The sequence below is a fragment of the Petaurus breviceps genome, unplaced genomic scaffold (assembly GCF_028583685.1).
Source record: "Petaurus breviceps papuanus isolate PSGF00001 unplaced genomic scaffold, PetGlider_PUasm1.0 187, whole genome shotgun sequence".
In the NCBI taxonomy this organism is placed as follows: Eukaryota; Metazoa; Chordata; class Mammalia; order Diprotodontia; family Petauridae; genus Petaurus; species Petaurus breviceps.
The window spans coordinates 560659-571680 of record NW_027185799.1 but is presented as its reverse complement, the minus strand read 5'-3'; the positions used below and the strand labels follow the sequence as shown (position 1 = coordinate 571680).

The 11022-nt window shown below is 40.3% G+C and overlaps 1 protein-coding gene across 11 annotated transcripts in view; it reads right to left on the bottom strand.

The window, feature by feature from the left end:
• Nucleotides 1-434: 434 nt before the first annotated feature.
• The window catches only part of CARD19 (caspase recruitment domain family member 19), a 48023-nt gene continuing 37435 nt past the window's right edge, over nucleotides 435-11022 (bottom strand). For 5 of the 11 annotated variants that reach the window (XM_069090592.1, XM_069090591.1, XM_069090586.1 and 2 more), the window contains 4 exons: nucleotides 4868-4927; nucleotides 3887-3958; nucleotides 2252-2320; nucleotides 435-805 (listed from right to left, as the gene is read on the bottom strand). In XM_069090592.1, coding sequence (XP_068946693.1) covers nucleotides 690-805; nucleotides 2252-2320; nucleotides 3887-3958; nucleotides 4868-4927 — 317 coding nt within the window. In that variant the 3' untranslated portion in view covers nucleotides 435-689. The other 6 variants (XM_069090589.1, XM_069090590.1, XM_069090588.1 and 3 more) reach the window with 6 other exon arrangements.

Below are 11022 nucleotides of genomic sequence, written 5' to 3'. Positions count from 1 at the left end.
TAAAAAAATATTTTTACTTAAAAAAAAAGACTTTAAATGAAAACATACACTGAGTTACCCCCAGGTTGTAAGCACGAAGAATTTTTTTATTCCAAGAGGTTCAAGGTAAAAACATAAAAAAAAGTTTCAAGAAGGGTTTGGATAAATTCATAACCTATTATAGATCCATTGTCCATGAGAAACTGATCAGGGATATTCAAGTAATGTTAGTTTGAAAACTGCATCATAGACGACAGTTATGTTCTTCCACAGATGGTCCACTTGGAACTTCTTTGAGGTATCCCTGCAAATACTGCTTGTAAGAAATAATTACTTAGCCTTAGGAAACTTTTGCATCATCTTCAAGAGAAAGATGAATATCTGACAAAAAAAATGTTAAGACCCATTCCCGCTTAAAACTTTGTGTATTGGATATAGTCAGCCATGCTCTAAGGTTTGAGTTAAAAGTGATTTTTTATTGAAGTTATAAATATTTAAAAATAAGCCATTAAAAAAATAAATGATCTGTTCCCACCAACAAAGCAGGAGATACAGGGCTGACTCTTGGAATATACTTGCAATGATACAGTCACTGCTGAAGCAAGGTCAGGCCAGGCAATCTTTGGTATAGGAACTTCGTATATGCTGAATAGATGTATATACCCCATCAGAGAGCAGGAGATGAGAAGAGAGAGAGAAGCACATTTGGTTCATGGCTCTTTGAAGCCTTTTTCCAAGTAGGCTAACAAATAATGACTGACATGTTTCCCAATGATGATTGGAGAGAATCCTATCACTCTTCTGGCTCCCCTGAGAACTCTGGGATCTGAAAGAAAAAACAGGAGCAGGAGGAGAACAAAAGAGCACATCAAGGGCAAAACCTCCCCCAAAGCGCCTGCCTTGAGATGCCTCCCAGCGAGAAGTCTTTGAAAAAGATACTGAGCAATGATGATAGTTGTTTTCCATCAGGGCTATTTATTGTAGTCTCTCTCTGTTGTTTGGGTTTTTTTGCCTCTCTCTCCTGAAACAAAAATCATTCAATCATTCTAGATGAATGGCTACCACCTGCCAGGGGTCTGTCTCATTGTGCTCTCAGAAACCCATTCCCAAGTGTCTTCTGATCAAACATGAGGTACATTCCATGTTGGCTGGCAGCCACTTAGAATGGGCTAAACAGGGAGACATTATAGATCTCTCCCTCTTAGAGACTGGCTGCAACAAAAAAAGCATAGAGGAAACAACCCTTAATTCTGGTGTAAACTTTGGGGAAGATGAAACCTGGGAAAAAGGGAAGGGAATAGCCAGAGAGTGAAATGTCACTCCTTTTTATCTCCCAGTCACCGAGGGAGAGCTCCTAGCTCGTGGTACTGCCCCAAAAGATAGGTTGGTAATTGCTGCTGTTGGCAAGCTCCTACTGAGCACAGGCAGAATCCCCTGGAAGACAGAAAGTGATGGTATGAAACACTCACTGAGTTAACCATGTTCTCATCTAAAAGTTTTCCAGTGATTTATGGGGCACTGGGAAAAACTCAAGAAAAGAAATATCTGATGGATAAGTGTTATCCAGTTGGATTAATCCAACTGAATCGGAAACAATGTGTTCTGTTCGCTAGAAAGCCTTGATAGGAGGATCTGGTCCTTCTTTATTTCCAATGTGGCTAGAGAATCCCTCCTTTATGTAATTTACCAGGAAACATGACTTAGAGGAGAGCTTTACAGAGTCTGAAGGGAGTGAAATGATTATTAGTAATTATTGAAATGATCTAACTACAAAATTCAAGCAGCTCACTCTAAGCTACTCTGTTCAATTCACCGAACTTTTACTGTGACTACTAAGGGTCTTAATTTTAGTGTAAGAACTGGGTGGAGCATAAAATTTAGATTAACCAAGATCCCTTCCCCTGTATGGTACATGCTTAAATAACTAGAATACAAAACAATGCATGGTCAGTGCAGGAGAGGGCAAACAGAGAATCTATGTGAGGTCCAAGATAGAAATCGACAATGCTACATCTCCATGAGCTTATTCTGCCTCACTCAGTCAACCACCAGGTGCATCAAGACTGAAGTTTCGGTTGTCCTAAGTGGGATTTGGGAGCTTGCTTTCATCCACCAACTGGTTATATGCATTTATTTCATTTCGATAACTATGTGTCCCCACCCCACCCCCATTATTGGTACATTTTTATGGGTCTTTTGGATAAGGTTCCCAAGTGTTGCTTTGCTATATTTATTCCCTTTAGCTTCTTAATACCATCATTTATTCACTCACTCGAATGCCTTTGGCACCTACTGGGTGCCCACCACTGTCCTAGACGATTCAAAACTTGCTGCCTGCAGACTGATAGGAAAACCAAGTTAGAGAGACACAGAATCACAGAATCCCAGACTTGGGAGGGACCACTGTGGTTGCTTGGTTCCAATTCTCCACCTAGTGAAGATGTGTCCTGTATAGGGGCACAGTCCTTGGCTTTTTGTCACAAAAGATTGATGGCACTAGTAATGGGATAACATCACATTACTAAACTGTCTAGTTAAGAAGCCAGTGCTCTTGTGTGATTATAATGATCAAGCTTGGCTCTGAAGAAAAGAGAAGAAAATATATTTCCCTACCTTCTTTGCAGAGGTGGGGTACTATGAATGCAGAACACCGCATATACTACCACACTCAGTTTTTGTGTTGGTTAGTTTTAATAAACTTTCCCACCTCTCTGTCCCAACTTTCTTTTTTTTATTCTTTGTTAAAATAAATGATTTTCTCAGGAGGAAAGGGACAAGGGAGATTTTTGAAATTAAGGTGGTGTAAAAGCAAAGGCTATCCATATTTTTTTTTAAATGCTTTTTAAAAAAGTCAGAAAAAATAAAATAATAAAATAAAAAAGTCAGCACTGCACCCTGTTGGATCTGCATATACATGGAATAGAAAATATACCCACCAACAACAGTGAGTGCTATATATACCCAATGAATACTGCAATGTACAGAATCTTTACTTGTTATTAAGAAAGGAGGAAAGCATTGCTTCAGCTCATTAATCCATTCATTCAAATCATGCTAAAATTTCATTTCTCCTCAGCAAAAGAGGTGAAGGTTGTTTTTAGTTTTGTGTTTGTTTTGTAGGCAGATCTCCTGGGTGAGGTCCCCTTGAACCTGGACCAGCACTAAATGCTAAAGGGGTCTAGGGCCCATCAGCAGCCTGTTTGTCCTCAAGGTCCCCTTCTGCACTCTCACATCTTCTAGGCTACAAATCTTACATTCACATCTGTGGGTCTGGGACACATTTCCCAGACTGTGACTACTCAGGACGATGGGGTAAGGAAAATAGGAAGGGTTTGACAAACTAGGATTTAAAGAAGGGGAATATTGCATTTCTTAGTCAAAGTGTTGGGGGGGGAGGGGGTACTGTTCTAAGGGCTTCATCTGGCTAGCGCCTTGTTCTTTGCACCTTCCTGCAAAGGTCTAGACTAGGGGACTCAGCACTGTGATTCTGTGGTCTTGGGAATCCCATACAAAACCAGGTTCTTTCACGGTATCGTTTACTTCTGGGATGATAGAACAAGATCTCCACAAACTAGCCATCTGTTTTGTGAGTTTGGCAGTGTCATTTTGCACATATGGATGCCACGGTAATATTAACACAGGACTTTACACATGCCTCATATTTATACAGGACTTTAAGGTTTCATGATAAGACATGAGAGAAATAGATTTCATTTACATTCATAGCAGAGGCAGCTAGGTGGTGCAGTGGATAGAACACTGACCCTGGAGTCAGGAACTGAATTCAAATCTGACCTCAGACACTTACTAGTTGTGTGACCCTGGGCAGGTCACTTAACCCTGATTGCCTCCAAAAAAAGAAAGAGAGAAAAAAAGAAAAAAAAAACATTACAACATTCCATCTTACCTGGTGAGCAGTAATAAATCAAGAAAGCTAGTCCTGCAGCCACACTGAAACAAGCAAGAAAAAACATGGGACCTGAAAGGGAAACAGAAAGGAATAAATGATATGTCATCTGGAATTGACCCCGCATGAACTGGCCTTGTCCTTACAGAGACAGAAGAGTCAAAATAGAGAATCACACATGGTCAGTATGGACTGAATCACAGGAAAGAATGAGGCTCATCAGTTAAAGACATGCATGCATTTCTATTGGGGAAAAACAAGTGCCATCCATATATTCCACAGTGGAGCAAGAGACAGAACTGGTACAAAAGCAAGCTTTAGAACACAAATTGTTCAGCGTGGGAAAGTGATGGGCACAAATTTAAAGGCCAGAATGGAGCTGGCTGAAAATCTGGCCCTGCGTTTTAGGCAATGCAAAAGCAAAGCAGAAACAAATCCAAACCCAAAGACAGGAATACTCCAAAGTGGGGAAGGTAGTGGGCGAGAAGTGGAGTATAGACAGCTTCCCCCTTCTTGCCTCTCCCGTTCCTCCTCTTCCAAACCCACGAGATGAATAAAGGAAGCTGCCTGTTTCACACACTATGAGATAACATCTGAGGATGGGCTGAGAGGGAAGAAGAAATAGGCTTGTTTCTTGAATTAAGTTTTCCAAAAGCAACCCGATTTAGTCGACTGGTTTAGAGTCCCACTCTACTCCATTCCTCTTCCAAGAAGACACAGAAAGTCTACTCGGTATGTATTTTGAATAGATTTTATCCGTTTGGAGAAAGCTTTGTTTTCTGGAGAAACAAAGAATTTACATGGCCATGAGGAGGAAAAATTATGAACAATTTCCTGTTATGCAGGAATAAATGAAAACCCAGAAGAAGCAGCTTCCCATCACCATGGTGACTGGCACTTTAGAAGTATATGAATAGAGAGGTAGATGGAGATGAAGAACTTAGTGGAATGCCCTCCAAGGGGCTGATATGTTTTATTTACCCCTGTCATTTAGATTATATTTCTCCTTGTCAGGGTCTAGCTCTGTGGAATCTGAGGTTTCTAGAAATAAAATAACACACCAACCATTAGTTTGGAACTTAAAGCAAAACATGCACTTTGGTAACAAGTCATGCAACAGTGAACGAAAGAAAATTGTTAACAACTGCCATTCTAATTCAGATTAAACATCACATGAATAACTCCCATTTTAAAGATACCCCAGGAATGTGATATGTTGGGGTGGTGGAGAAAGCATTCACTTTTAGAATTTTCCCTCCTGCCCTACTCCTCAGAGAGAGTTAGAAACTAAGGACTCCTCTACAATGAATCGTATGCTAAAATTCAATTGTAAAACATTTATTAAGTGACTATGATGTGTAAAATGAGAGGCAATGTGGTACATGGGATAGAGTCTGGAAGACCTACGTTCAAGCTCTGCCTCTGATATCAGGTTATATGATTCAGCATGATGCAATTCTCTAAGAAAAGAAGCTAAATTTGTAAATTAATATTAAATTTATAGGGATTTGTTTCCACCTTGAAAATTCCTCACAAAGATGAAATTACAGGCCTGGATCAAAAAAGGTACAAAGCATTACACTAGATGAAGGTAATACAAATACAAAATAGCTCCTGCCCTCAAGAAGCTTATATTCTATAGATGCTAACTCTTTAGTAACAGGAAGCATGTTAACCAGAAAGAAAGGGGAAAAACAATCAAGTGCATTGGGGGCAATTAAGCATTTTAACACCTTGTCTCCAATATGTGCAGAGTTGAGAACACAGGTTGGAAAAAGCTCTATAAGTAAAGGTTAATCACAAGCAATTGTAATCCTGAGCTTAAGGCCAGGAAACAGGTTGGCCTGTACAGCTCAGGCCTAAGTCAAAATCAGAGCTGCAAAGATATATTGGCAAACAACATTGGATAGCAATAAGTATTGCCCATCTTGAGGGGGCTTAGCCAACCAGCATCAGGACAACCACATTGTTTGCAACAGAATACCTACCAAACTCTATAAACTCAGATGCTGCTGTAGTTATATGCTGATCAAAGCATTTTCTGGACATCTCAACTGTCCAAAAGTTTTGAAATATGCTTTTGGCACATTTTCCAGTGGGAAGTAATGGGGAGAAATATTTGCTTCACAGAAAGCATGTGTCAAAAATAATTCCCAACAATGGAATCAACTGTATGCTGTAGCATCTAGGAAAGCTAAGTACCAGGCTATCACTTTGTCAGAAGGTTAGGGTGCTTCCTTCAAAAAAAAAATGATGGGTTTCTCATTTTTCAGTCAGGAAACTGGGACCTGAAACCATAACACTTGCTATAGTATTTATAGCCGCAGCTCTTAGCATGGTCCCTGAAACATAAGAGGTTTTAAATAAATGCTTGTTGACTGACTGATTGTTGTGTTATTGGCAAAAGATTTCTGATTTGTTTGCTCTAATCTATTTTAAAAATTTGATTCTTTGATCTATGGACTTATAAAACTTGCATGTGTAAGCCTCTCTACAGTTTCATCCATCAAAAGAGAATACAGACTACCTCTCTCCCTCCCCAACCCTGCCCCAATGAAACAACATGCTTGTAGCGAGTCACCAACCCTATTTAAAAGAATCTCTGGGGGCAGCTAGGTGGCAGTTAACAGAGCACCAGCCCTGAAGTCAGGAGGACCTAAGTTCAAATTCTACTTCTGACACTTAACATTTACTAGTTGTGTGACCTTGGGCAAGTCACTTAACCCTGATTGCCTTGCCTCATCCCTCAAAAAAAAAAAGATTCTCTGTTTGAACAGGGTATGGGCATAGTGAGATGAGGTATAGAATCTAGGAGGGGAGAAGGTAGGGTCCTTTCTTTCCTCCTCTGAACAAAAGGCAAGCCTGTCCCAGGCCCATGCAGGTCAGAGAGCCCTAATGAGGAGGTGTGAATACCATGTCTTTAAGAGAAGGCAGATGTGATACTACTAAATCATCCACAACAAACATGTTCTTGTGATCCCACCCTGAGCCTGGCTCCCCAGTGACAGTCAAGTCTCTATTTGCTAGTGGCTCTGAAGCTCTTTTTCACACTGATAATGGAAAACTCCCCTGAGGAGCAATACTTTGCCAAAATGAAGTCCATCAAAAACTTGCAGTGGATAAATATAATCCCTTGATCTGTTCACAAGTCAAACTATAATAAAAACTGAAGCACAAATGTCATTATTTGAAATATTTGTGAGGCTTTGGCATTAGAATGTATTGTTTTAAAGTGCATTTTGCTGAATGTCATCTCTATCCTGAAGACTGGTCAATTTGGGAAAATTAAAAGGGCCCGTTCACCAAAATGGTCCCAGGACCAGCATCTCCCCTCCCCCCAACATATGCACACTCAGGTGGTGAAAATGAGAACCCAGGAGAGAGAAAAGTCACATTCTTCTTCTGTGCTTCCCTGGGATTGGAAGAATGGATCTGAATATGTGACCTGGTCCCACCAAAAAAAAAAAACAAACCAAAACCACAACCCCAAAACAAAAGAAACCCCCAAACTCAACAAGTTTATAATCCTCAGTTAAGAAATTTATAATTATCTAAAGTGTTAATAAAAGGCTGTAGGATACTTGTATATTGCCAATTAAAATTCTTAGAAAGAATTAGAAAAATATAGAAAAAAATTAGAAAGCCTTTAAAAAGCCACAGTTTACAAATTAAAAAAAAAAACTTCTTAAATATGAAGGTAAAAATTTTAATTGTAAGGTTCTCTATTTTCTTATGGGCAGCTAGGTGGTACAGTGGATAGAGTGCCTGACCTGGAGTCAGGAAGACTCATCTTCCTGAGTTCAAATCTGGTGTCAGAGGTTAACCGTGTGACCCTGGGCAAGTCATGTAACCCTGTTTGCCTCAGTTTTCTCTCCTGTAATGAGAGCTGGAAAAGAAAATGGTAAATACGCTATTACCTTTGGCAAGAAAACGCCAAATGGGGTCACAAAGAATTGGACACGACTTAAAAACAATTAGACAACTGTTTTCTTGTGAGCCAAATGGGAAAAAGGAAGTGTCTCTATTTGACACTGTTAATATGCTGGGGGCTATAAACAAACTCTCAAACTAGCTTTCCAATTATAAGCAGAGATCAGGCGGCTTGGTGGGTCCAAAGCTCTCTCAACCCAGCTCCTGTGGTAGGCTATCCATACTACTGGAGGGGAGAGAAAAGTTGGGGCCACTGTGGTCCCATTTCTCGTTTCCTCCACAAAGCATCTTCTCAGCATAATTTATGTTTAGTCAGTGAGTCATGAAATAAAATTTACTTGCTTTTTTCTCCAAAGATGTCTTTAAACCAAAGTAATCTATATATAGGTGATAAAGTGTAGGTGCCCACTCTTGTTGCTTAAACTACTCTGAAAAAGCTTAATTCACAAAAATCAGGCCCTTAAGAGGCTATTACTCTAGTTTCATGTGGAGATAGGGCTGCAGGTATCTTCAGTCCTGACTCCTATGTAATATTACCCTCCTCTCTTAACATGGTTCCAGGTTCATCTCTTAGTTTCTGGTTCAACCAGGAATTTTTTGTATACATATAAACTTCTGTTCTGGGGCAGCTAGGTGGCACAGTGGATAGAGTACCCACCCTGGAATCAGGATGACCTGAGTTCAAATCTTACCTCAAACACTTACTAGCTGTGTGACCCTGGGCAGGTCATTTAACTCCAATTGCCTCCAAAACAACAAAAACAACAACAAAAAAATTCAATTCTGTGGTCACATCCTCCTCAAGCTTCAAGTATCATTCAAAGTGGATGAAGTCCCAGCAATAATGAAATTTAAAACAGCACAAACATAACAATGAAGTGTAGGATTTATAGCTAGATTTCAATTCAACAAGCATTTATTAAGTGCCTAGTATATACGCAAGGCTCTGGGAATATAAAGACAAAATGAGAGGCAGCAATGTATTGTGAAGTCCTCGATTCAAACCCTGTATCAGATACTCCTCAGCTGTGTGATCCTGGGCAAGTCATTTAACCTTTGTGCCTCAGTTTCCTCATCTGTAAAATGATGGAATTGGACTCAGTAGCTTCCAAGGTTCTTTCTAGCTTTCTAGGATTCCATCATTTCCTACCCTGAAGTTATCTTACATTCTCCTATGTGGGAGTGATACAACATTTATATAGATAAGTGATGAGTAAATAGAAGGTAATTTAGGGAGGGAAAAGGCACTAATAACTAGGGGATTATAAAAAGCTTCCCAGGGGGGGATGCGGGGAGGGGTACCTGAAATGAGCCCTGAATGAGGCTAAGGATTTTAAGAGAAAGAGAAGGGACCTTAGAGATTGGCTAGTCTAGTTCCCTCATTTTATAGAGGCCAAAACTGAGGACCAGAGGCTTTCCGAGGTCACAAAGGGAGTAAGCAATCAGGTTCCTTGAGGACAAATCCAGAATAGTTTCCATTGTACCAAGTAGCCTGATGATGATGATGGTGGTGGTGGTGTTGATAACACCAAGCACTAATGATTTATGGCTCTCTAAGTTTTTCAAAGCACTTTACAAATATGTCATTCTCACAACCACCCTGGGATACAGGTGCTATTATTATTCCCACTTTATAGATGAGAAAATGGAGGCAGACAGAGGTTAAATGACGAACCCAGGGTCACACAGTATAAGTGTCTGAGACTGTATTTGAACTTGGGTCTTCTACCTCCAGAGCAGCCATAGCTCAGGTGCCTCATGCACTCTTCTGTTTCTTCTTAGTCAGACACTGTAGACCATTTATAGGGACATTGCTGACCTCCAGAGAATCAGAAGACAACAAAATACACACACTACCAAAGCTACACGGTCCCTGCAATCATTATTAATGTCAGTTGCCAATTGCCCATTTTCCAAGTTTGGAAATGTCCACAGGGTTCATTTGAGGTTCTGTCCTTCTCTCTCCACTCTCTTTCTTCAAGGGATTTTGTCATCATCGTCATAGTCACAGTCATCATCTTCATCTTCTTCTTCTCCTTCCCCTCCTCCTCCTCCTTAATAACTAGAGTCTAAGATCTGCAAAGTGCTTTGCACCTATTAACTCATTTGATTATTTCATGATATCATCCCACCATGCAAATGACTCCTCAAACTATACCTCTAGACCTGGTCTCTCTATTGAGTTCTAATCCCCCCTCTCCACCTGCTCCACATTTCCAAGGGCTACATGTCTAAGAAAGAACCTCTATTTATTCCCTCAAATCTCCACTCCTCTTTCCAACTTCCCCATTCCTATGAATGGCACCACTATCCCCTGCCCCCCCCCCATCTTCCTCAGTCTTAAAACTTTGGTGATCTTTGACTCATCATTCTCCTTCACCCACCATATGTAGTCACCAAGTCTTTTGCAATTTCTCTATCAGTCTCATATTTTCCACTCCTGTTACACCACACCTCCCTGCCATGTCAGCTCAGACCTTTATTGTTTTATACTTGGATTACTGTTACAGACTCTAAACTGGTCTCCCTGCATCCAGCCTCTCCCTATATAAACCATCTTTCACAAAACCATGTCCATAGCACTGCTTTAATCACACTATTCCCCTGCTCAAAAGTCTCCAGTGGTTCCCCATTGCCTATATACTAAAGTCCAAACTCCACTGCCTGGCATTTAAAGTTTGCTACAATCGTTCCCCCACATAAATCTCTTCAGTTTCCTTGTCTCTAAAAAGGGAGAAAATAATATCTATAAAGTGACCTGTGAAATAACTTGGGCAACTCTTTGGGACTCTAAATTGAAGAGGAGGGGCCAACCTGTGTTGGTAGATGCAATTTCTTCATCCAAGAATTCCTTAAGTCCAGCCCCTACCCCTATCCCTAAAATAAATTAAAAAGTGAGATAAACTGAGTTTAAGGTGAAGAGTAACCAAATAATGTTTGGCTACAAACTTGAACATAGCTTGGAATGACCTCAGAGCAGAATCAGGTGAGGTCTCATTGGTTCTTTCACAATTCCCAGTATCCCAAGGTTCTCCTGTCTCCTTCCCCTCGAAGCTTATTTTTAAAAATGAATAACATTAAGTAAAAAAAAATAAGATGGAATGTCAGGACTTGAACCCCTTTAGAGCAGGAGGTAGTTTGAGAAACAGGAGAGGGCTTTCTGTGGAACTGAACCCTGCTGGCCTGATTTGCATTTTATTTGAAGT